The sequence below is a fragment of the Lonchura striata genome, chromosome 1 (genome assembly GCF_046129695.1).
Source record: "Lonchura striata isolate bLonStr1 chromosome 1, bLonStr1.mat, whole genome shotgun sequence".
Classification (NCBI taxonomy): domain Eukaryota; kingdom Metazoa; phylum Chordata; class Aves; order Passeriformes; family Estrildidae; genus Lonchura; species Lonchura striata.
Genome location: NC_134603.1, coordinates 52,367,423 through 52,394,764, shown reverse-complemented (window position 1 = coordinate 52,394,764; position 27,342 = coordinate 52,367,423). Strand labels below are relative to the sequence as shown.

The 27,342-nt window shown below is 36.5% G+C and overlaps 1 protein-coding gene across 1 annotated transcript in view; it reads left to right on the top strand.

Moving 5' to 3' along the window:
• PIEZO2 (piezo type mechanosensitive ion channel component 2) overlaps positions 1-27,342 on the top strand; it is a 283,328-nt gene that overhangs the window by 93,815 nt on the left and 162,171 nt on the right. Inside the window, exon 3 of the mRNA XM_077784376.1 lies at positions 6,767-6,892. Coding sequence (XP_077640502.1) covers positions 6,767-6,892 — 126 coding nt within the window. The remainder of the gene's footprint in view (positions 1-6,766; positions 6,893-27,342) is intronic.

Here is a 27,342-nt window from a genome sequence, read left to right as displayed (position 1 = left end):
GCAAAGCTTTTGCTGAAAATTCTGAATCTAGAACTTGTACTTCTATAGTCTGGATTTCAGTGTGGCTGAATGAACACATACATTTAAACGTAGCTAAAATAATTGCATGAAGTCTTGAGCTGTTTCTGGATATGCATTTTGAGGTTTAGGTCTGGATAACTACAGAATAGACAATGGCATTAGTTGCTTGATATTGTTGTCTTGCTTCTGGAAATCCAGTGAGTAAACCAAGTGGGTTTGTATTTTTGCAGTGCTGTCTGCCCACTTTTAAGACTTTGGTAGACTGACATCCTCTGTGTAGAAGATGATGTTGAAATATAAGATAGTCTTTGGGGGGAAAGGGAAATATTAATGCATTTTCTATTAAGCTAAATATAGATGTACTTCTAACTGTGCAGTTGAAGGATGGCATCACTTTCAGTAGCACTTTTTTAACCATTCAAATAATTCCTGGCAGCTTCAGGATGATTTAAGCATAATCTTTTTTGAGTCTACTTAAGGTGTTCATGTAAGACTTAGTCTTAATAGGAGCTGATATGCAGATACTTTGCTTGGTGAATCAATGACTTGACATTGCACAATATAATTGCAAGGCACAGCATTATAAAATTTTATTCTTAGAATAGTCCTTCCAAAAAATTGCCTTCCTCTGTCCACTGTTGATAGCTTTATCCCATTTCTTCAGCTCTCAGGAGGCCACACTTCTAAGCCCAGCTGCATTGTGCATAGAAATACAATGGATATTTTACATCTGGGAAACATTGTTTAATAATAGGTATAACTGCCACTGGCAAACATTTAGCATAGTTCTTACAGAACCTGAAACTGGAAGGCATTGTCTGTCTTCGCATCCAAAAGTGCATAAGGAGTTGAAAACAATGAGATTATGCCTACCTGTAAGGAGAACTAGAGAAAATTAGCCATTAGAGGCATCTAAAAGGATTTGGCTTCCACTCACTTGCAAGCTGTGTGCTTTGAAACTAGGTCACATCAAGTATTGATACCCTAAGAGTGAAGCACTCAGCATTATTTTATGAACCTTTTATGCAACACTGAGAGCCCTTTAGTCCCTGTCCACATGCTCAAATATGTGTATATGTTTAAGTGCTTTCTAGGACAGGGGTAAATTGCTTTGTGCCTTGCAAATGCAACCCTGTAGTCATCTGGAAATCTCAACTGAGTTTAGAACTCATAATGGAACCCTTTTTTCATCTTGCATGGTCATCAGGAGGTGTCCTGCTGTGTTAAGTGTCAATTAGTGTGCAATAGTAGGGTGAATTCAGGAAAGGGAACTGGCCCACATTCTACAGTGTTGCTGACTGCCCATACTGAAATATAAAGTTTTCCTGTCCAATGGAGGATGGATATCTCAGGGCTTATTTCATTCTTGTAAACTTTCCTTAGTGTGTACATTTAAATGTGTGACGTGTTTGACACTTGTGGACAAAGTGGCTGATGTTCATGCTGAACTTAGAGATGACTTTTTCCTCATGATTGTCTGGAACCAACTGTATTTTTATTGCCTCTGGACCTTTGGCAGAAACCAACTTCAAATCAGAACTCTTTTCTTGCATTTATGTCAATAAGGCAGTTGTGGTATCTTGGGACACTTAAGCCAGAGCTGGCCAAGGGTGGGATTTCTTTTATATGGGAAATTATGATGATTTGATTTTTTTTCTTGCAGATCTTATTACTGCAAAACTTCCAGATTTTTCCAAAAGACATGTATTGTGAATTAAATGTTTTCTTAATTTCCCACCCCCAGTTGTGCCAATCTATAGTTCAGGTTATGCTGGCAGATTCCTATTTGGAATCATGGAACAGGAGATTTGTCTCTGGACCCTGGTTCTAGCTGGGCTCTGAGGTGATGTTAGGTTTCCTGATGGAAAGTCAAGAAGTTAAGTTCAGTTGCTAGCTGAAGCAAATGCTTTGGGACTGAGTCTGTGTGTGCTGCAGAAGTTTGAGCACTTTAGTTTTATGTTTGTCACTTACTGATGAAGAGGTTTATGGAAAAATGTCCTGAATGGCTGTAATAGAGTATTTTTATTAGGTGAAGTGTCACTAGTTCAGGAGATAAATGCACATTAATACTTATCATGCACTGTGTGCTATCATAAATTGTTATATGAAAAATGACTTTTGCTTTGGCATTTAATCTACTGTGATCTGAATAGAAAGTGTTGTGTAAAAAAAATCCTGAACATAACTATTAAAGGAGAATTGAGACTGCTGTAACAGTTTGGAGTACAATATATGGCTAAAGCGATGTTGGAAATATCCCCAGATGAACAAACTTCAGAAAATGCAACACTAAGGTTACATTTTAAAAAATACCTATGAAAAGTAATAAAAACTTCTAATAAGATACTGAAGCACTTAAATATGCCATTTAGGTGAGTCCATGCAGCATATGTATGCTTGTGATGATGGAATTACACTGTTGGAATAGTAAACAGTCTTAAATTAATTTTTATGTTCCATTTTTTCCTCCTCTATTCTCTCTTTTCTGATAATATTACAGCATTCAAATGGATACAGACCCTTTGAACTTACCAGCTTTGCACAGCGATACTTAGAGATACATTTATTTTAAAAAATCAATTAAAATTGTTAGCAGTATTATTCACTTTCTTAGAGATTCAACAAATTCTTTGTCATGCCCCATAATTAGATTAGAATGAGAAAAAAAATAGCAGTATGGTATGAAAATGCACCTTGCAAACAGTTGCCATATGATATGATATGATGTAATATCATATCAATCATATATCATATCAATCATATCATATCATATCATATCATATCATATCAATCATATTCTTTGTCATAACCTAAGGCTCATGGCCATGTAAGACCTAATATATGTGACTTTTAAGCAGGTCTCAGGGACAACTGGCCATTCAATTCCATGTCCCATTAGCACATCCAAAGCTCTGAGGAAGTTCCAGGTGTACAAAAAAATTCTGACATACTCTTGCTGTTTTAAGGAAGAGGGTAGCAAAAAAAGATCAGAGGACTACCTGCCTAGACATGAATGCACAAAAATGTTTCATTGTTGTTGGAAACAATGTGTGCAGCATGCTCCAACTTTGTGTTTGTCAATCACGTGTCAAGAGGTGCATGTGTGTGTTGGAGGCAGCAGTCCAATTAGAACACATTCAAATAGTTGTACTGAGGTTACATGCCTGTGGCTGGGGGGGGCATGCCATTACTAATCCAGCTCTTGGCTGGATTACCTTTGAAAAATAAGAAATTGATTCCTCTTCCACATTTGAAAAGCTTTTGGCCCTCTTGAGTCCAGTTTTATGTTGCATCTGGGCTGAAGAGAAAGAGGGTAATGAAGCCTTCACATCCTGCCTGGCTTCCTGCAGGCTTGATCAGAGAGGAGAAAGCCCTTTGCCAGGAGTTTGAGATGTGCTGGGGTACATTTCTAGAGCTACATGCCAGGTTTTGGTCCCACTGGGTACCATTAGAAATGACACCTGCAGTGACACCTGAAAGCAAGCCCACTTTTCTCAGTCTTTCAGCCCAGTTCTGAGACAAATGTTCTCTCTCCTTTCTAGCCTCCATTGTTTTGTCAAACGTTGCTGGTGGAGTGAAATCAGAACCCAGTGCTCAAACTCCAAACCGAGGTGTTTTGCAATGTGGTTTTACTTTTTTTAGTCTTGTTGGACATACAGAAGCCTGTTATACATTTAGGACTTAAATTAAGGAATTGATATTGTGAATTCTGGTATTTGGCTGGGGCAATGTTCTCTTGCACATCTGTTCTGTCCACACAGCTTTCTGAACAATACATATCTCATTCTCTGTGGGATGTTCAGCTTCCATTCATGTCCCAAGGATTTTTACATTAGGGCAACTGAACAGTTGAGGTATGTTTTAGCAAAGGAATTGCAAAATTGAGAGTGAATTAGAATTTTAAAAAATTAAAGGACGAAAAAAAAATATTCTTTCCTCATTGTAAGAAGGTCTATTTTATTTCACCTGTCTCTTTTCTCAGCATATCAATTCTGTATGCATATGGTTAATTTTTCCTTTGTGCCATTTAGAATCAAGTTTCCAGTAGAAAGAGAAAAATGTAAGTAAAAACATAGTTAAGTGGGTTTACCCAAACCCTACTATGAATTGAAACTCATCTCTTTTCCAAATCTGTCACTTCTTCTTCCTTAACATAAATTACGTGTTCAGTAATTCACTTATTTTAGCACTCCCATTTCTCCCAAGTTGTTGATGTAGCTCCAAACTTTTGAAATCCGGGTCATAATATTTCTTACTTTTCTCCAAATACTTCTAGTTTCCAGTTTCTAGTTTCTGCTGGCACAGATGAATGTGGTGCAAGCAAAGTGCTCATGCTCAGTAGAATCTGATGGTGGTCCTGTCCCACTGATGGCTGTGAAGAGAGTGACCCTTGAAGAATGCTGTAACCTGCTCTGAACATACTCAGCTGCCTTCCAGATGTGTTTTTAACCTGCCATGTTTACCAGTACACTGAGAGACTATTTATTATCCTGACTGTTAATAGTCCTTTACATTTTTTCCTAGCTTTGTGCAGAAGGAGATCTTTTTACAACATTTCAGCATTTGAAGAAATACATTTTTGGCTTTCCTACAATTCTTAAAAGGATGACAGCTGTAAAAGATCTTGTTTAAAGAAATGGTTTGCTCAATTTAAATTCAAAGATGTTTGTTTTCAAACTTGTAAGAAGTGATACTTGTAAGAAGAGATATATTTTGAAGTGATACAGAAATACTGAAAGATAGACCTGACAGTTTGGAAATTCAATGTGCATTGACTAATTGTATTGCATTTTTTCACATTTGGATGCTGACTCAGACCATTCTATCAAAAAATTTCAAATCCACTTTCACATGAAAAATTTGTTGCTTGATACCTATTAATTCCCAAGCACTAAGTTTGTAACTTAGAACTTCATAAATCACCAGATTGTCTTTGAAATTTGTACATTTGGACACACTTCTAAAGTCCACACAACTTATATTGTCACACTGTCTTTCTCCAGCTTTGAGACAGCTTTTTTTTTAGTTATATTTAGTTGTATTCTGAGGGTGTGCTGCTTGTAATACCATAAGCCTGGGATCTGGTAATGAAGAAGACAAGCATCAAATATTGAAGCTTGCACAAGAATTGTAAAATACAGCAGTCCCTGGACTACTTTACGTATATGACATCATATCAAAAAAATTGTTTAATAATATGTAGACTGTCATATGTTTGTTCTTCTAAAGCTTTTGAAAATATTGCCTATTTTATTGCTTTTGTAGTGCTTAGAAGTTGTTGTCCTAAGACAGGACACCAGGCCTGCTTCTGCAGAAGGAGAAGAACGAAAAGTGGCTCAAAGATTTTAATAACCAGTCTTTTTGATGTAATTCTCTGGCACCCAGGTTGTCTCTTTTCTATGTGAACTCTGGTGACAAGTGAATAGATAAAAAAAAAAGGGTGTATCTAGCAAAAAAAGGGTGTATCTAGTTCTTTTCAGACTAAAGAAAATTAATCCATGGGCTCATTCATACCATTTTAGTTATTTTTGAAAAAAATAATATTTACTATATTTAAAAAATATACTGCTGTTTAGGCCATTGATGACCTATGCTTAAACTACAAAAAATCTAAAAATTAAAATCTGGTTTATTATCTAGATACAGAATGTGAACCATCATCTTCTTTCTAGTAGTTGCTCATAACAGTTGTTTGCAGAATAAGTATGAGCAGAACAGGCTGCATGCAGAGTGAGCATTTCCTAGGTATATTCTGCTAGTTCTGCCCTCCATAGCCTTGGAGGAGAATTTACAGCCTTGAATAAGAGTTTCAGTAGTCCTGTTTTTTAATGTGTAAACTAAAAAATTAACCTCAAATTCATGGAGCAGGTGGTATAAAATGTAGGTATAAAATGCTTTGGAAGTAGAACTGTTATTGCAGATAGGTCAGGTAGGGTGATATTTAATGTTGTCTCTTATCAGCAATTCAATTTTGTCTTGAAGATGCATATTTCCTGAAATGCTGATGGTTTACTTTATTTATTCATACCTTGCAATTTTGGCTGCCTGTGATTAAGCGGAGTGTTTCCTAGAGGATTTATAAGGCATTTCTAAATCTTCATCAAACATTTTCTGTTGGCTTTTGAATAGACATCCAGTAAATCACAAAGGAACTATGACCAAATGTGTCTGGCACAGGGTTCTTTAGTGTATACTGAAAATTATGTTTAAAACTTCTGAAGGAAGAGGGCAGTTGGCACAAAGCAAAGCATTCACTGGAAGTATGTCTAAACTCCTGAGCCAAACTGAGGTTTGTGTCTTGTTATGCCCTCTGCCCTGGAATAATTTTGTAAGAAGTAATAAGATGAACAGGCTTTTATATTCTCAAAAGAAGAGGTATCATTTCTGTTTTGTCTAAGTACCAGGTAATGTGTTGGTAAGCACTGTGATCTTATTATTATTTATGTGAAATTGCTCTGTAAAGACTTAAAAAACTTAAAAAATTTCTTTCTTTCATTAAAAAAAAAAAAAAAGTAAAAATTTGGCAATAGCAGTTGTTGTGGTTTGTGATTAAAGAGCACTGAAAGAAACTATAATTAAAGTGTGATTTTTACTATAATGTTGACCATAGGGGACAGTCATGATTAATGTGGAACTGACTAGTAGAAATATCTTTGGTCAGGATATTTTTATGGTTTTATACTGAAAATCTTTAAGCAATGTTCAGAAATTCACCTATTATATCAATGTGTATTTTGTCTTTTAGGGCATACAGGACGATTATTGAAATCTCTGTGTTTCACCAGTCTATCATTCCTGCTGCTGCACATCATCTTTCAGATTACAATAAACAGTCTTGAAGCTGCAAAAACTATTGAACCTGGTTTTAACTGTGAGTAAAACATTTTAGATTTTGTTAGCATTTTAAATGTCAAAGTGCTTCAGTGGTTTGAAAGGTGAAGGGTTGATAAGAAGGCACTTAGCTTTGTGCTCTTGTGGGTTTGCAGCTTGCTCTTGCTTTCTAGCTTTTTACCTGAAAAATTACTGTAAGATAGGAAGACTAGAAGAGCTTAAGAAACAAAAGAAATCTATATATAACTATTATATGTATATACATATATACTTTTTCTTCCCACCAGAAATGCATTTTCTTTGAGTTTACCACTGACTATTGTTGTGACTTCATCTTTTAGGCTTTCTCAAAATTACCTCAGAACCTGAGAAAACTACTCATTTCTGTCATTAGATAATAATTCAGTGAATTAAGAGTAAAATGAAATAAAGTAACAAACTCTCTCTATCCATGTATTATGCCTCTCTCTGGCATGACTCTCTTTAATTTTTCATTTAATTTAACTTTAAATATTGATTCCAAAACTTATATTTCTAAATAATATTTGTCTCCTTCTTGCCTGTGTTGTATGGGAGGAAGGATTTTCAATTTTTCATTTATGTGTAAGCTCGACTTAAAATATATTACATGACATTTTGTATCTTCCTTTCTCAGGAAATGTTGTTCAATACTTCAGAAAGCAAACATTCTTTATTGTGCTAAAGTTAATTAAAATATCTATCCTGTGATTTATATATGTAACCTCCAGGTAGAAACTATTTGTACTTGTCTTACCATGCTTACATTTTAACATTTAAACCTGTCAACTTACCTTTGATAAATGTTCATTTAATTTATCACAAGGTATGCTGCTGCCACTTGAGTAAACAGCTGCACTACAATTCAACACAAGAAACCTTATGTGATGTAAAGGATTTGAGTTAAATAATAAAATCCTAAGAAAGCTTGAATTGAGCAAGTGAGCATTACCATTTCGCCTTTAGCTTAAACCATTTTCTAAAGTAAAAGGCATAATTGTGTTCATGAAATACCAGTTTCGCCTGGAATATCTTGGGCTCTGTTGATTCCAATCAGGCCTTCAGAGTCCAAAAACATACTTTTTTTTTTTTCAAAAATGTATATAATTCACTGAGTGAGCAGGATTTCTTTCCATATGTATTTACTGTTCTTATGACTATGAAGATATAATTTTTACTTAGTTTGGAGGAACTGCATCTAGACACCATTTATATGAGTAAAGAGTTCCAAGACAGAGTTGCACCCACTGGCTTTTTCTTCCTTTTATGGTGAGAACTGGGTTCTGCAGTGGGAATTAAAATAATTATTTCATCCTGAAAAGTCCACTCTTTAAGAAGAAATGTACCATTTTTTACTATTTATTCACATTTGTTGTGTAGCAGCTCCTCTTTCAGCTGCCATTAGTAATGATCTCCTTACTTGGGGCCTCACAGGGCAGTGGGTAGAGCTGCAGGAGTGCATTAAATGTTATCAGACTGCTCTCTGACACCAAGGCCACTTGACATGACATTCCCACAAACTCACCAATAAGCTCTTTTTGCCTCCTGAGTGCAAAGGCTGGTTTGAATTTGCCTGTTGGGAATGTTATTTTACCAGAGGAGCACCCAAACTGTGTCCAAGTTGTTTGGGAGAGAAGTTGGTTGACCAAAGTTGTTCCAAGAGTTTTTAAATTGTTTAACAAGATTAAATATTTGGCTGTTGAATTTCAGTGCCTGAATACTGAGTAAACTGGCACAATTTTCTTTTCTTTACAGTTGGTGAGATCCAGGTGAAGCCAATAAAAAGGGCAAACTGATACTGGCATTGCTGGACCCCCAGGGTGCTTAAGGATTAAAGGTTGTCATAAATGTAGGGGCTAGAAAAGGCCAAGGCATTTGCTAGGTCAGGGAATAAGGTCAATTATTGTCATTTAATGACACCAGAACTTAGGTGTTCCTGTGGGGGTGAGAAGAGGACAGAATTCTTACTCCAGAAAGCACCTTGACAGTACTTTTGCTTGTAACAATACAGTGACACAGCCCCACTGGTTTCCTGTTCCACAGCCATATGAGGAGTGCTGTACAAAACTGACTGCAGATGTGGGCTAAGCCGTAGCTAGAGAAATGTGCTTTGCCCATGGCATCTTCACAATGTTATGATCTCTGCATTTTAGACTTGCTGTTAATGTTTTTCCAACTCTTTTTGCTCAATAAGAAATTCAGAAGTGTAGACTGGAAGACTGATGTGTTCTGTTTCTCCAGCCAGACTCAGATCCACTATTAATAAAACATTTTTTTACAGCTACAGTCTTTTCTGATGCTTATCATTAGGAAATTTTTCTTCCATTAGTCAAAATATCCTGTCTTCGTCCTTCAGCCTGATGTGGAAATGAAGAAAAACTTTCCATTAGTCTTTATGGTTACCCATTTTGTATTTCAAGGCTGCAGTCATATTTGTCATATGTACTCTTTTCTGTCATTCACTTCTATTTACCCAACCTCAGCCCCTTCAAACTTTCTTCATGCATCACATTTTTTAGGAAGGAGAATTGCTATTGTTGTTCGTCTACTTCTGTTTTCTCCAAGTTTTTCAGTGCCTAAAGCTCAGTGCCTAAAGCTAGGAATTATTTCAGCTGAGAATTTAGTAGCATATACTGAAATATAAAAATTACCCAAGTGTCTGCAAGTCTTACTCCCTATTTATGAATTGGTCTATGCTGCTTTTTGCAATGGTCTCACTTTTTATTTTTAATTCACTGAAATCCACAAATTCTTTTCTTGAAAACAGACAATTTTTTTCAATCCCATGTTCATGTAGGTGAGTATTCTTACTTACATATAGTGGAAGTTGATGTTTGCCCCGTTTTTTCCCAGAAAGTTTTATTTATCAAGACTGTTCTATCTCCTTGCTTGGTAGTGGCTTCTCTGATAGGGGCCTTCTGCAATAACACTTTTAAAGGGTTTTGGATAAATAATTTTTTTTTTCTTTAGTATTTGTTTTGATTTTTCTGGAACTGTAGTATGTCCCCGCGTTTAAGTAAATCAAACCATAAAAGCAGCTAGTGGATGCTATGGCAGGTCCCCGCTTAATTATCTACCAAAGGTCATGGGAGTCTGGGGAGGTCCTCACTGACTGGAAGCCAGACAGTATTATTACAGTTTGCAAAAATGGCATGAAGGAAGATTCAGGAATCTACAGACCTTTTATTCTAACCTCAGTTCCTGAAAAAAGTATGAAAAAAGAATATATTAGGTACTATTTAAAGGCATTTAAAGGACAATGCAGTCATCAGGCATGATCAAAACAGGTTAACAAAGGGAAACTCCTGTTTACCTAATTTGATATTCTTCTATAGTAGTCACCTGCCCAGTGGGTGAAGAGAAGGTGGTGGATGTATTTTTCCTGTACTTTAGTAAGGTTTTTGATACTGTCCTCCTGGAAAAAAATTGTTCAGTAGGTTCAAGACGTGCTTGGTTGATGAAGTGGCTGAAGGGCAGGGCTTGAAGGGTTGTGGTGAATGGGGCCACAGGACACTCAGAGCTCAATTCTCTGCCCAGTCTTGTTTGCAATGTATTTGTCTCTTTCAAAACAATCTGGATGAAGGAGTTGAATGCACTATTAGGAAGTTTGATACCAACAATAATCCATGTGGGAGGTGTTGTCTGGGACAAGATGCCTTGCAGAGGTCTTTGTGTAGTTAATCTAACTGCTGGCAATTTCAGAAGTAGGTGAGAGGGCAGGATAATACTGTCTGCAAATTCTGTAGGTTAGTTTGTCTCAATATTTCCAAATGCCAATATTCTGAATCAAAAGATCATTTTCTAGTTTTAGTTTTTCTTTTCACACTGCTGTATTAAAACTTGTGATAATATTTTCATTTTGGTAACAGAAACACTTGAAAAATATTTAGATTAGAGGTGTGATAAAGACTATTGCCTCTTAAACCTTATACAGTTATAGTTTCATTTTGGAAGTGAAGAACAACCATCCTTTTATCTTTTATATCTAGAAGCAGTTTTAGTTGAGCCGTCTGCAAACACAAACCAGACACCTAGAATTTTGGGTTCATTTCAAAACATTCTGCTACTATCCTGGACTTATGTAATTCAAAATCAGTTTAGGATAATTCATGGAATGTTTCACTTTTTTGGTTTGTTATCTTTTTCATCCCCTTCCTCTTGTAGTGTTCATACACTTTCTCTTTCAGGATGGTTACAAAATGCTACAGCATTCTCTAAATTATATGTGCTTGTTGATAAAGGTGTTTAAAAACATTTGGGCAACAGAAGGTTCTTGTTTCTTAAGAGCCTTGTGACTATTGCCTAGCACTAATAAAATTTTGCTGTTAGTAGTCTTTATTTAGCTTAATGAAAGATTTCTGGTTAGCCACAATGTCAGTGTGTGGAACTAACATTGAATACCTGCCAGATATAGAAAGGAAAAGAATTGATACAGAAAGGGTGAGCTGGGCTAATCTTAAGGCATCAAGAGCTCCATAATTAAGCTTGTTTTACTGATATCTCCATATAATAGCATGATTTTGAAATATAGTAGTATTCATGCAGTAATAGAATTTCATTATTAAGTTTGTATTTCTGATGGAATAAAATTCTGATTATTAGATTACGTAACATCTTTTGAGTATAGAATCCATTAGGCAGGGAATTGACGATTAGACCACAAGGTAATAGTTGCATTCTCTAGTATGTACAATATAGTTCTTTCCTAGGACTAGTTTTAAACATCTTTAAAAATGGCAATATTACTAGCAGGAATGTTTTCCACAATGTTAATTTTAAACTTTACTTCCAATAAATTAGTGCAATTATTCATAGTTTGTATATAATAATATGCTGTATGTATATTTTTTTGTGTTTAGTCGGCCTTTAAAATAATCTGGTTTCTTTTTCTCTTAATTGTAGTGATGTACATCCATTTCTTATTTTGTGCTCCTCTATCATCTCTTGGTCTTGACTTCTGTGAATGAATCTACTGAAATGCTTATTCTCTGGAACAGTATTTTTGTTCATGAGAAATGCAACTTAGACTACTGAAACTACTCACTAGTTAAGTTTGTAGTCAATGTTTGTAAGAATACCAAAAAGAGCATTTAAGATATTTCTGGATATTTTTCTTATACGTCACATAAATGAACTGATGGAATTTAAATAGATACCTTTAATTCCTTCTCCAGACTTTCTATGTATTTTTGTTTATTATACCTACTTGGGGTGCTTTATTTACAAAATGGTTATATGTAGAAAAGGGGAGAATAGATTTAAAGCACCAAGTTGCCTAGATAGCTTCTCTGTTAGATCATGGGAACTAAAATCAGATAATTCTCTGTCTCTAGTATGCCATGGTGAATGTCAAACAAATGCATGCCACCATTGTGGAATCATAATAACTTTCTGCTTTAGATAAATTTTGAAATTATTTCTTGGCTTAAAAGACCATTCTGTGTTTGCATTACTATCAGCATGTCCCTGAGGTATTTTGTTATATTAGGAAGCAGCAATACCCAGCACAAATAAATTATGTCTCACCATTTATTGAAAGCTCAGGCTCAGGACTGAAGCTGACCTTTTGTAGGAATGAATAATTACTCCTTCATATATATCTGGTGAGATTTCATGCCTTTTATACCTTCCTGAGTATACTCATAAGGTTGTGCTGATTTTGTAAAGTAATGCTTTGGTAAAGGTTGTTGTTTATTGCTGGATTAATTATCTCACTGGAAATAAAGATGTGATGCTGCTTTTGTTTATAAAGGGAAAAAAAGTTTAAAAGATTTCATAAAGAGTTTCAAATTTCTATTTCAAAGGTAGATGAATGCCAGTCTTTCAAATACAGTGATTTATTAGCCCAACTTCTGTCTGAGGTCTGAGTGTATCTCATGGCCCCTTGTTGGCTGTTCTGACATATCATTTCATGGGAGACTGCCTTGAAAACATGTATTTTGAAAATACTGGAAATTTGAAATACTATGTTATGAAAAAATATACTGATAATTTCCTATTAGTTGTCTTGATAATTTTGACAATTTTACTTTCAAAACTATTGCTTCATATGAAATGAAATTAATCTAAATTGCATTAAGAAAAGGAGTAAGTTTATTGTAAGAAACTTCTGAGCAGAAGTCATAGCAAAGTAAGCATCTTTATACTGAAAAAGTCATCATGTCCTCTCCAATGGTTTTTCTTATCAAAATAAAAGTTAACCTTTACCTTCTTTAAAGACTTCTCAAGCACTTGCACCCCAGACAAAACAGCTCATTCTTCCCTAGCAAACAAACCCATATCTCAACGAGGCAAATGCTTAAGGTTCTTTCCAAACAACTGGTTTAACTGCAAATTTGAGATCTGAAGTGATCTCAATTGTGTGTGCATCATACTCTTTCTTTTTTGCTCAGTGAAATCTATATTCCTTTTTTTTCCCAATAAAAGTGGGCCTTGTCTTTCAGAACATCTACATTTTAATCATATTTTTGTGTGTCATCTAAAAGATTATAATCTTGGCCAAAATCTGAGCAAAAAATAATGCCTGTAAACATCTAAGAAACAGTTTATTCTGTTATCACAGAAGTCATCAGATTGTACTTCTGTGGTTTCTGTACAAGCAGCAAGAAGGTTCAGAAATGAACTCTTGTTTCAAGAACAACTGTGGAAGGTCCAGTTTAGCAAAACTATTATAATAGGGCAACCAGCTGTAGCAGAAGAATCAGAGTAACCTTTTATTGAGAACCCTCTTTATATATTTTAAACTCAAAGTTGTCTGAGCCTGTAATGTCTATGAGAGCCAATATTGTACAAATTTAGTCCAGACTTTTAGCTAGAAGAATTTCAGAGTGGTGAATGGTGCCTCAGTGGGAAAAACAAATTTTAAACCAATATTTTAATAGAAGAGATTATGCAGGTTCTTCTTATACAGGCCAGCAAGACTGATAATACTAAATTCTATAGTATAAAAGTCTATTTTTAATGGAATTTCGATGCCTACATAGTTTTGATGTCCTGAACTACAGTTGTTATTAATAGTTAAATTAGTACAGACAGCCAGTTACCTGGAAAGTCTATTTGTTCAGGTTTTATGAAAGACAAGTGCTGTGATTTAACCTCAAATGGCAAGTACCACACAGCAGTTTGCTCCCCCTAACTCCCAGTGGGATGGGGAGGAGAATCAGGAAAAAAAAGGTAAGGAAAAGCTCAAAACTCATGGGTTGAGGTGAGAACAGTTTAATAATTTAAAGAAAGTAAACTACTACTACTGCTACTTCTACTGATTTTACTGGAAAAAAAAAGATAAAAAGAAAAATAAAACTCAAGACACACATGTGACACACACAAAATAGAATTGCTCGTTACCCGCCAATGTTCATCCTGTCCCTGAGAAGCAAACAGTCCCTTCCAGCCAACTCCCCAGTTTATATGCTGGGCATGACTTTCTGGGGTATGGAGTATCCCTTTGGTCAGTTTGGGTCATCTGTCCCTCCCAGCTTCTTGTAGACCTCCTCACTGGCAGAACATGAGACACTGAAAGGTTCTTGATTTAGGGTAAGCACTACTTAGCAACTACCAAAACATCAGTGTGTTATCAAGATTATTTTTAAAATAAACCCAAAACACAGCACAGTACCAGCTACTAGGAATAAAATTAACTCTAACACAGCAAAGCTAGGACAGTCAGTTACTTCTTGTGGTTTGACTTTGTGTTATGTCCTCAGCAAACTATGTGAAGCTTCATTACTTATATTACTACCAGGATGTTTGCAAAACGCAGGTTAATAGAATTTTATAAAAATCAAAGCTAACTGTCACTATATGGATATTGTCCTTATCCAAAGCCGTTAAGGCTTTCTCTTGGTGACATCTGCCCAGTGCCATGTGGATAGAAAAATGAAACCTAGTTTGACTTGTAAATTCCTCTAAGAAAAGCTCTTCTGTTGTTTGTACCCCACAACATGTGGCAGGAGTCAGCTGGTAGCTGGAGGGCTTGTAGAAATACCACAGTTTACAGAATAAGGAGAATAGTATTTCTTCAGAGCTTCCTTCTTATCAGCCACTATGCCTGCAGAATAATGAGCTGGAAAGCAGTAAATGGCAATTTGTCCAGATCTCCACTGAGAGACAGAAAATCTCAGACTCTCTGCAGAGATTAGTAACAGTGGCGCTTACAAGGACTGAAGTAGAGCTGAAGCTTCTGTTATGTTATTTCACATGGCAAATACCTTGAAAACCTAGGAAATGACAGAAAGGCAGGAGACTGAACTTCAAGGAAATAATATGTGCTATCACACTCTGGTTTCATCATCTACTGTTTCTTGCATAGGTGATATGCAGTGTCTGAGTCAAGAAATATAAAAAATAATAATAAGGAACTTCTTAATGGAGTCGTGAAGAGCTTGAGACTAAGAAGAATGCTTAGCTGTAAAAACTTCAGTGAGGTCCAGATGTGGTGGCACAAATATTGTCATTATATTGGGTCCTAGAAAGGTGTGTGATTGTACAGTATTACTAATGACCATTTCTGACTGTCATTTCAATGATTCCAAGAGTCAAAAATGTTTAACACTTGGAACACATCCAATGAGAAACTTTTAATTAGTCAAAGGTGTTAGCATGCCTTTCTTGTCTCAACAGGAACTTAGAACAATAGTTTATTCCGTATATGAAAGTTAATTTTACTTTAATTCCATGCACATTGGATGCTAACATTTCTTCAACACTTTCTATGCAGCTTTATGTAGCCAGGAAATTTATGACTGGGGAAACAGAAGCTTCCGTAATTGCTTCTTAGGCATGTATGATAAGTCCTGCCTAATTTCTTGCTTGGTGTTATTACTTAGGAGTTTAGTTCATTGTATTATGGAGTCTTTATTTCTGGACTCACAGGCTGCCATGTGAAAACTAAGCAATATTCTAGGGAGTCACTTTGAGGCATGGTACATGACTCCATTTTATAATGTATGTGATTCTGCTGTAATGATGCTGGCACACTCCCTTGTGTTCAACCGTTCAAAAGAACCTGATGTAGAGGATCACTCTTCTCACTGCCACTCACTGTTTGTATTTTTGACAGTCAGAATTGCATTGGAGAGAAGACCTGGGAAACTGCTGGGTGGCCCATGGGGCTGTACGGCTTCTTTCTGAAGCTGGTGGACTTTGGAAGGTATTCCCAAGGCGCACCCAAGGAAGTACCCAGAGTACCCACTGATCCTGAGATGCAAACTGGGACAGTTGCTTTTTAGTGTCCCAGTTGTAGCTAGGATGACTGCAGGGTAGTAGAATAGAAGTGTCATCACTGTCAACTTGTTTTAGGGCTGTTTGTAGGAGAAATAGAGCAGCTGTTTTCTGTCTCCCTCTGTCCTCTTAAAGGAAGAAGCAGAAGTAGCAAACACAAGGAAGAAATCAAGGCCAGCTGTGAAGGAGAAGACACTCAATAAAACTTGAATAGATGAGATGAGAGCAGAATGTATGTGTGAAGGAAATAAAAGCAGAAGAGAGTAACTGTTGATTTATACTCGGGGTTACTGCTCTTAGTAAATTAAGAACTAAATGTGCATAGTAGGCTTCTATTGTGCACCTCTATTCTACTCTACTTCTACTCTTCTATTTTCGTTGGTAGCCACTTGCTAGCTTGTCCCCTGGTTGTATGTTTAACCTTTGTATGCAAAGCTTATCAGCGTACATTGCCAACTGCTTGTAACTTCTGAGTTACTACAAAACCTGTTCTCTATATTGTGGAAAGTCCTTAAAGACTAGCAAAATCAGAAACTGGCTGCTCAGATGATTACAGTGAAAAAACTTGTCTACAGGGTCAGACCCTTACTCTGACCCAGGTTATCATGACTCATTTGGCAGTGTTTGGCTGTAGCAGAATGAGGTATGTAAGGACAGCACTACAGTGCTTTAGCAACCACCATCTCTGGGTTGGTGTAGGGACCATATTGAAATGTTCCCTTGTTAATCATTCAAATCACTGTAATATAAATATTTTACTGGGGAGTCTTACTGTAGTATTACCATTTGGTAGTAGGAAACTATATATTTGTGTGTTGGACACTGTTTAGACAAATACTTTCCACTGAGAATAAATATTTCACTTTATTTCTGGGGATCTGTCTCTTCTGTTTGGCTGTTTACATTGTTAAGGAGGATTGCTCTTCAGGTAATAATGTTGAATATTTTTAGAAAACCTGATTCGTTAGTGTGATGCTGTGAGCATTTGCATGTGCTCGTGCCCACATTGCAAGTTTGAGAGGGGTTGGTCCCTGGGTCAGAGCCCTTAGGCTTCTGCACCTCTTGGTGATTTACATCAGCAGCTGGAAAGCAATCAGCAAATCCAAGTTGTCGTGCAACAGCTGCTCACTGAAGCCACTCTGTTACAGCTGGACCACCAGCTGGGCATCTCAGCTGCAAGGACAGGTGAGGTGCTGTGTCTGGGGGTGGCAGCTCTGATGGGCCATCCCTGGCAGTGCAGCCCCCAGTGGGTGGGCTTCCCTGGGCAGTGTGGGCTAGAGGCTGCTCTGGACAAAAATGAGGTCTTGAGTTGAGGTTAACCTCTAATTGAAAGGGCTGAGTTTACTGAGCCCTTTATGGAAGCTATGATGTAAAACAAATCACCCTGTAAAACAAAGCAAAAAGCGTTGCTCACATAAGTAGGGCTTGCAGCCATAAGGAAAGAAGTGTTTTCTTAATGGGATTTGACTTGAAATGCTTTGGTGGGCTCTCCTGCATCAGTGTGTTAGAACATAGTCTTAAACCTGGGTCAAATACAATTGGAACTTGCATGCTTTAACTTTACTTCCAAAAGGAAAGTCTGTCTCAAAATTCCCTTGAAGTTCTGCCAGATATACAAGTCTAAATCAGTAACCACACAGGATGCCAGAAAATGCTGTCCCTTACACCTTTTGCATAAACAGTGTGTGGCACATCTGTCAATGCTTACTCTTAACAAAGAACAAAAACTAAGAACAATTCCATAACACTCACAAAGGGTGAAAAAGTATCCTTTATGTCTCTGGAAGGAGAACTCTGAATTTTGAAGGGTAGACTTGATTTCTAAAGTCATAAACATCTCTTCTGTTTCATTTCAGCTCTTGCATTTTTCCTGATATCTTGTTCTTTAACATATATGTATATGAAGCCATATATACTGTGTTTACTGCTGAATTCAATCATACTACATTTCTTTAGGGGTTTGTTTAAAGCAATCAAGAAATTGTATTTCAGAGATGTTATAGTCATTGTCTAGACTAAAACCAGGAAGATTTTCAATAGCACCAATGAAAGATGTAGTAAATGAAAAATATTTTATGAAAAAATTTTAGTACTATTTTTATGTGTCTTGAAATAGGGAGAGTAAAACACAGTATCTTTCAAATGATTAAGAGAATGAAGTTGATGTTTATATGTCATCAGATATCATTGAATGCAGATTTAAAAACTGTAAAAAAGTTAAACACAGTTTTCACACTGAAGTAGTGAAAATCACTCAAAAGCATGCACTCCAGCCAGTGGCTGTCAAAACCTTGACCAAGTTTTTGGGGTGTAGAACAGTGAATGGAAGTAGCTCCTGAAGGAAATCAAGAGTAATGTAGATCAGAGTACATTAATTAGTCATTAATATCCATATAACTGTATATTTATGTATATAGTCCTGCATTTTAAAAGAAGATAGCCAGCCCCAGTACAGAAGACACAGTGATAAGAACTGATAGCATATTATGTTTTTTTTCATATATCACCTTATCTACAGTCACTATGTCAGAAAATAAATAGCAAATTGTTTTTCATGGTGACACACAAATCCTTTTTGGCACACAAATTCAGAATGTTGAAATGCAAAAGGATGATTCTTAACTCATCCTTTAGAGCCAGCAGACTTTGACCTCATCATGGTATTGTGTCCATGTGGTTTGTTGGTGATGCCACAGTTGGCTACATAGCAGATTCCAGGAAATTTCTGCTTTTTCTAGACCCCACAAATTTGTCTGCAAATAATATACTACTTCATGAGAGAACTCATGTTCTTACCTTCTCTGTAGACATGACGAAAGACTCAAATTACACCCAGGATAGGTCGCATTGTAAAGTCTAGAAAATTACCATAATTCATAAAAATACACTCCTTAATTTAGGTGCCAAACTTGATTTTAATCCTAAAAAAATTTATATACACCTGGAGGGTATGGTGATCTAGTGATAATTAAACACATCTGCAGTGTGAAAAGATATACTGGTGAAAGTTCTATAAGCACCATCCCTGGAAGAGTCAAAAAAACCATGTCGATATGGCACTTGAGATGTGGTTTGGTGGTGAACATGCTGGTAATGCTGATGGTTGGACTTGGTAATCTTAGAGATCTTTTCTAACTTTATTGATTCTATGAATCCGTGATTCTATGATATCCCAGACAAACATGGCAAGAATAAAAAATAAGTGGAGCTGATGCTGTTGTGCTGGCAACAATTCCAGCTTCGTAAAAGTAATTGGTCTCCCAGTTCTCATTATTTCTGAGACGAATATTTACATAGTTGTCCTTATTCTTGACTATCTGATGTTTTATATTTGACTAAGGATAACGTACAAGACTGACAGAAACACTAACAATCAGCGCTGTGTAAAGAGGACAAGAGATGCCTTTATCAGATTTTGCTCTCTCTGTTTATATAAACACACATGCACATTTTCATCTTGAGGGGCCTCATTCTTTACAGCAGGAACTTTTTGTGATTATTGAGTTTTAGTACTGCACCGCAACCTGTACAATTTCAGGAGTCAGGCTGATTGAATTACCCAATTAGACAACCTTGCTAAGTGGGGGAAGAGAACATTTCAGCACCATTTTTTCAATAATAAAATTCCATTAAATTGTCCAAGGTTTAGAAAGTTGTAACTACCAATAAGGAAGGAAAATGTGCTCTAGTGGTCAATAGAATAGAAACTCAACTTCTTTGACTCCACGTAGGGGGCTTCCAAAAATATGCACAAACCAGAGATCTTTGAGATCTAACAGAAAAAAAAAAAAAGAAAACAGAAAAGAAGCCAGGGGTCTTATTATCAAAATGGAAATAATGTTAGTATTGTTATCTCCAATACATGGATTGATCACACAGTAAATAACTGTTTTCTGCAGAATGGAGATAGTGAGCAAGAGTGATTTGTTGAACTTGCACTTGGACAGATGCTCAGGAAATATGCAGGAGGAGTGGATATATGACAGCAGAAGGGAAGGTCAGTAGATGGACATGGATGTTCAGAGTCCATGACTTGGACTTGCTTTTCTGAAGTCCCTGAGGCTCCTACTCATGCAGTTGTTGCCTCAGCAAGATTTTGGGGAGGGAATAAATAATTTTTATCCAATACACTGAATTAAGTAAAATTTTCAATTTCCAGTAGTACTTGTAAGTGCCATTAAAATTTTTTTATGCAGCTTTTAAATGAAAACTTCTGGGGATTGGCAGAGGTCAGGTTTGTCTTGCTGACATGTAGATGTGAGCCATGGTTCTGCCTGGTGTAGCAGTTCTACAGCCATGCTGGACTGGACCCCTCTTCTGCTACTGTACTCTCATCAGATCATAATTTTACGAAGGCTTATAACCAAAATAAATTTCAGCTAATGAAGCTGCATTGCCTTGAGAGTGAAATACCACCTGTTCATTACAATCCTGTTCTCTCTACAGCCTTTCTACAAGTTAGATTACAAAACACCTATGACGCATTTTGAGATTGTTTTTATGACTTTTCATATCCCCACTGAAACATTGTCAGAATTCTCTAATATATATGATAAAAAGGAAAATCCTGAGCAAGGAAGTTCACAGAATCCATACCCACATAAAACAAAAGCTGGAATGTTGATAGAGTTCCATGAACATATGGAAAAAGTCAAAGATGAGTTTCCATATCTATTCTATGTTTTTCTGGATAACAGTAAGAAAATGATATCACATTTCCCTTCATAGTTCACAATTCCTGTTCATTTATTTTTTTAGCTATAGTAAAGAGTGAAAGGTTCTATAACAGCAGCTGCAGGATAATAAATATTGCATTTTATTGGTGGCTGATGTATTAAGTCAGCCACCAATCAGCTTCTGTGTTTTGCTATGTAACTTTCTCAGAAAAAAAGGCAGAAGATTTCACATTTTAGGTTTAGATTTTAGATTTCACATTTAGCTCTTGATTTCAGAGATTTCTCAAAACTTATTTGAAATATCAGAGTTTTTTTATTTTGTAAATATAATTTTATATTGCTGAGAGCCAGCAATATAAAATTCACTTTTTTTTTGCAAGAGTTAATTTTTTTGTACAGTAATATATATATTGTAAACACCATTAAATATTTATACTTTACTAGGCTATTAATTTAAGTAAAGAATATTTAATTTTAAATAGACATATCATCAGGGATTGATGTGTCCTGAAAGCCATAAAAGTGATGCTGTATATATCAATGTTGGTACAACAGCAACACACTGTTGCTAACAGTGTTGGGTTAGCAAGAGAGGACTGCTTACAGGGTAGCTCCATGTTTTCTAAATGCATTAAATTTTGCCTCTTTTTTTTCCTTTCTAAATCTTTTACATATGTAACAGCTGTTCCCTTTTACATGAGCAGGTAGAAGGTGCATTGTTAGGCTATTCTGTGGAGAGGGGTGGAAGGCTTAGCTGGGTGTCTGCCCATGTGATAATGCAAGGAGAATTTAGCAAAAACAATCACAAAACCTTACTTTCAGTCCTCACTTAAGGTGTAAGTTCTAGTTCTGAGAATAAAGAAAGGTTAAATATGTGGTTTACATGACATTATACTTGGTCTCCTAGGATTTATCAATAGGATTTTTGTATTTAAAATAAAATAAAATCCTACTAGATTATGGAAAACAGGATAAATATTTCTCTCTTGCTCTGCTTCCCTCTCTGTCTTTTGCATGTCACAGAGTGACTGCATTTATCTAAAACTTTCACTGTCATGTTTCCTTTTCTGAGTTAGGATCATTGCCAAAGTGATCTCATGTTTGTGAAGGGTTTTTTTTTTTTTTTTGTTTATGTTACTGTTTGTGGTACAAATAGCTACTTTCACCTTGGAGTTATACCTTTTTTGGCTGTGTTTGATTCTGACGTAGTATCCTCTATATTTGGGTCAATGATCACAAAATTTGGCTGCTGTAATTTTCCATTAATATTAATAAAACCATCCATCCCCCTAGCATATGGGCTGCAGAAGACACTGCTCAGTAAGCTGTTATAAATTTCAAAAAGGTTTATGAGCTGAAAAAACTGTGTTTGGAGAGGGGAATGTAGACTTTGCAATTTCCAAATGCTGATGCTAAATCCATTCAGATGTAAATCAACCCATCAGGAGCATTCCGCTCTTTAGGTACTTTATCCTAACATGTGTTTGCTCATTATTCCTTCCTCAGCTGGAGGTTCTATATGAAAGCTGTTTAAATGAAATAAATAATGTATTCCTATGAAGAAGATTAGTGTATTTTGGAACTCAGAAATGGAAAAAAAAAGTTAGGCACTATTTCAGCATAAATAACAATGTGAGTAGGTTTTTTTGGGTTTTTTTGGGGGGGAGGGGGTTTGAAATTCTTAGTCCAGGATGTGGATAGTTAGGTCATACTCTCTCTGGATATTTCCCAGTGTTTGGCTAGGCTTTGAATGATCTCTCTAACTGGAAATCTTGTGCTTCTTTGTGCAGAGTAGAGTCAAATAATCTTGGCTTTGAAATTAACAGTGTTCACATGTGCTTACATATGTTCACATATATTGCGTGCTTACACATGTTCACATACCTTTCCCCTGGAGATCTGTTTTAATTTATGTGACAGCATCCCACCTGATGCCTCTGTTTTAAACTTAATTACATTTGTTCATTACATTGTAAACTTCATTGCATTGTTGAAAGTACCTTATGCTAGAAGAATTTTTGTGGCTCCATCTACCCTTTGCTGTTTTGGGAGACCTCTGTGGCTGGTCTGTCCCTGCTGTTGCCTGTCTTGGGAATTTAACGTTGCTTTTCTGTTAAATCATTGGCATTCAGTCAAGATATACTCATTTGTAATTCTGGGTCTTGGGGTTTGTGACAATTCAAATTCCTTGCTATCAGGCCTTTGTTGATATCTACAGTGTCTGTATGGAAGTTCTAAAACACTGTAGCCTCTGTGGAATGCTGAAGATGAGTACGAAATCTCTCATAAAATAATTTGCTAAGATCATTATTAGAGGATTTCTTTTAACAGAGTGATAGTTAAACTCTGTTCAAATACCAAAGTCTAATATCATCTTACAAAAATGACATAAAAAAGGACCAGGATCAGATCTTAGGTCGTTACGCCAGCTCATAAGAAGTTAGACAGGATTTTGTCAGCAAATGTCATCATGGCTGTGCAGCTACATCCCAGTGATGGAAGAACATGTTCAATTCAAGATTGATGTGCTTTGACCATAGAAAGTTAAAACTTCTTGATGCACAAGAAATTGAGCAGTTGCTGGGATAAAAAGAAGATTTTCAAGTTTTCTTGCATAAGCAGCTTTTTCATATTGTGGTTTAGCAGCCACCTACCCTTGAGCACACCTTGCCTGCCAGCCCTTGATAGGAAACTTTTCTACATGTGAGTGTTTATTTCTTACTAAGACAAATTTAATGAGACAGTGATCTACTTTCTAACCAGTTTTCTTACCTTGATGTTTCTGCAGGAGCAGATTTCATAGAGCTATTTCAGGGGCCTTCTTGGAGATTTCCTCTTTAATTTATCTCTGTGTTTCTCAGGGGTTGTTTTCTAGTAGAAAGTACAATATTTCACCAGAGAAAGAGTCTAATAGGAAGTAAGACTCCAAAAGAGATATGGTGAATCATTAAAAAATCAAGCAGTAGGGTAAAAATTATGTAAACATTTAATGACTTGAATAAACATTATAAAATTTTATCTGAAATATGTGTCTATCTGCAGATGTTCTCAGCTGTGAATATGCTTCTGATGTAGATTCTGCTTGTTCCTAAACAGGAGCTTCCTCTTTCACCAGGGTCACTTTCCAGTTCCTCAGTAAAGGCAGTGAATTGGCCTCTCTCAGTTTATTTGGTTTTTATCGGGTCCAACCCTTGACAGAGGATTGATTTCCACATCTGTGTTCATTCACTGTAGGCAGTGCAGTGACAAATGTAAGATGTACAGAGTACATCAGGATTTGTTTCCTTTTCTATCTAAAATCACTTCCTTTTGTGTAAACTTGTACCATTATCACTACTTGTCATTTAATGCAATTTTCTAAACTGCTTTGTTTGTGTGCCAAATATAAGGCAACCTCCATGGGAGTGGCATTCAATAGCTGTGTCTATGTTCAATTAGCCCAGCAAATCTTCACATGCTGTTTTTGGGTTTCTTCTTAAGCATTTTGTCTTACAGTGACAAATGTGTGCTGGGTACACCCTCCCCCATCTTCTGGCTTGTTGCAGTAATGGGATACCTTATTTTTCTTCCTTTGCTTGCATTCCTACTTATTATTCCTGGTTCCTGCTTCCTGAGAGCAGCAGGAAGCCTCCCAGCATAAACACTTCTCTCAGAAATTCAAATGCTATTGGTAGCTTGTTTGTCACATAAACATCTGACCTGAGTATTTTTGTGGTCTCTTTCTGTTGACCCTGAAAGAATCTCTTGAAAATGAAGCAAATAAAATGATGTTTAGTCTCATAATCTTGTAGTCCTGATACCACTGCTTGGCAAATCTATTCTTCTCCCAGTGGCTCACTCCAAAGGCTCTCAGGATATTTCCAATGTTTTAGGGGTACACAGAGATTCTAAATGTCAAGTTTCAAGGCATTTGGAAACAGCAGTGAAAAAAATTATTTTCTTCAATGACTTCTAGTACTAGTGGGGAAAATAGCATGGAGAGAGGGAGAGATGTATACGGTAAATCAAGAAATCATATTTGTTAATTTTCTCACTTTAGACAGGATTTGAGCTCCTGGAGGATCTTCTCCAAGACACAGCCATCATCCACAGCCATTCAGTTAGGCCAGTTTCAAAGAGGAAAGAATAAGAGAAATGATTTGAGAAATGTGTGCATTTGTTGGGCCTGATACAAGAGGAAATGCACAGTGTCTCTGTCCCTTATGGGCTACCTAAAGAGAGACTTCCTCCCCTCTGAGGAAAGAAGAGAAGCTGCAGTAGCACGTTAACTGAGTGTCATGATTCAGTGTTGTGCCTCAGTTCAGTATATAGCCTAGAGCCTCCTTTTCTCTTATTCCTTCATAAAATACTGAAATTTAGCATTTCCTCCAGCTTTTATATCCTGTCTGCATTGCATTTTTCAAGGCAATCACTATGTACTTCTGTGTTTTTGCACAGCCCTCCGCTCAGCTGGATCCCACCATTTCCTGGCCCTTAGACAGTGCTGGTGCCAGCAAATCCCCCAGGAAATATATTTTCCTTGAATTTAGAAAGAAAATTGAGAGAATTGAATTCTTGGCATAGGAATGCACAGAATGTGAGATATCTTAAGAGCAATGGTTTATATCTCTGATGAGCTTGTTCATAAATCAAAGTGCGGAATTTGTTTCTTGGCTTCCCTTTGACATACGAGACGGCAACACATTAAAGCAACTCTTTATTTTTTCCTTTTTATACTTTTAATTTTTCATTGTCTCCTTGAAATTCAGTATTTTATTAGTTTAATGCATACTTTTCAGCATGCAATGTAATAGGCAGTTACATGCAGCTCTCAAAGGTAAGAGATAATTCTTCTCACAGCTCCCACATCACTCCATGGAAACTACTAAGAGCAGCTGTGCAAGAGAAGAGGCCCTGAATTATTTAGGAGGGTTTTAAAAAACCCTAATCTCCAATGTCAGCCCATCTCCACTGTCAAAAGAGAGCCAGTAGAAGGTCAGGCTGTGTAACATCTTTCAGGGCCCATAGTTCATGTGCAAAAACCTATCAACACAAAGTCACTTGTTTGTGCCAGGTTTTTTTTCTGTATGGAGTATGGGCTATTATTTTTGACACAGTGTATGTATTTATTTTTTCACTGTGGTGTAGAAAAGAAGCCATTAGTTATTCCTGGTCGAAGTTTGACCCCCTCAGAGGAATCACTTGGGCTGGCTCGTTGCATTTGTTCTTAACTGGCAGCTCCCACCCTTTGACTTTTGGTTTCTGCAGGCTGGCTGCTGCACCCAGACAAATCCTGCTGGATACTCTGCTTTTGGGATTGGTGCCATGATGCAGAGAAGCTGGATTCAGTAGGGTCACATTGGGAGTTAAGATACAGTTTGTCCCACTGTTTTTGGCATGACTCACATTAAGTAGATAATTAGAACCTCATGCCAAACTTTCGCTATTCACATGCTGAAATGGAGCAGTAATTTGTTTTATATGTATTAACTGTAATTGCTTACTAGGCTTGACAAATGTATTCATAATTCAACAATTGCTGCGTTATGAGGCACTAATGGGACAAAATCTACCTAAAGTCTGTAATCTCTCTTGTGAACTAATCCTTAATTCTGTACATAATTTTGACTAAAGAAGTATTTATTTAAAGCTAGAAATCACTTTAAAATTCCAATTAATGTGAAACTAATGCCTGATGAGAAATAAGTCAGATTAATAGTCTGTAAGGTTGCTTCTTTTTTTTTTTTTTTTTTTTTGTCAATAAGTAATTTTTAAGGGGCTTATTTTTTTTTTCCCCTTTGGGTTTTTACCCATACACTAGAGTGTGGCCAGCTTTTAGCACTTGAGAGAAAACTAAAGAGCTTGAGTAGTTTGAATACAGTTTTTCTTCCACAGCTGCAATGAATTCTTGGTGGTGGGACTGACCTAATGCAGGGACTTTGATATGGTAATCTTTGTTCTTGGAAAGAGGTGGAGAACTGGGCTGTATAAAATAAATATCTCTTCTGTCTCTCTATCTGCACATCCAACCTCAGTGGCATGAGGGATTTCCTTTGACATTTGTGGACTTGTGGACTCTTGGGATTCCCGTGTGTTTTTCCTCTGAAAGGCTAGCCTTGCTTTCCTCAGAAATGTTGACTTTTTTGAGTTCTTGACATGGCTAGTTCTTCAATTCAGGGTCATGAAGAGTCCAAATTTGCCCTCCCACTATAGAGGTGAAATACTAGGGTGGACTGAGAAGCACAGGAGGAGGAAAAGAGGGAGTGCAGTTCACTCTTATGCAGATTGAAGATGTGGCTACTAATATGTAATTAAGTTTCTGTAAAGGCAAGTAACAGTAGCTGTAAAGACTTATTAAGCATGTGGCTCATTCAAATTCTAGAAGATATAAGGTAAATTTGAGTAAGTTTAAATAGTGAATAGGTTTCCCCTTGTAAAAGTTCCAAATGATTGGATGATAAAATTGGTCGTGTTAGGTTGGGCAGTGACATTCATTGCCTCTTTGAGGTGCCTTTTCTAGTTTACACAATTGATAGTAAAAATAAATTTTAACAAAATTTGACACCAGTCAGAGAAGGTTTCACAGAGACCTCCAAAA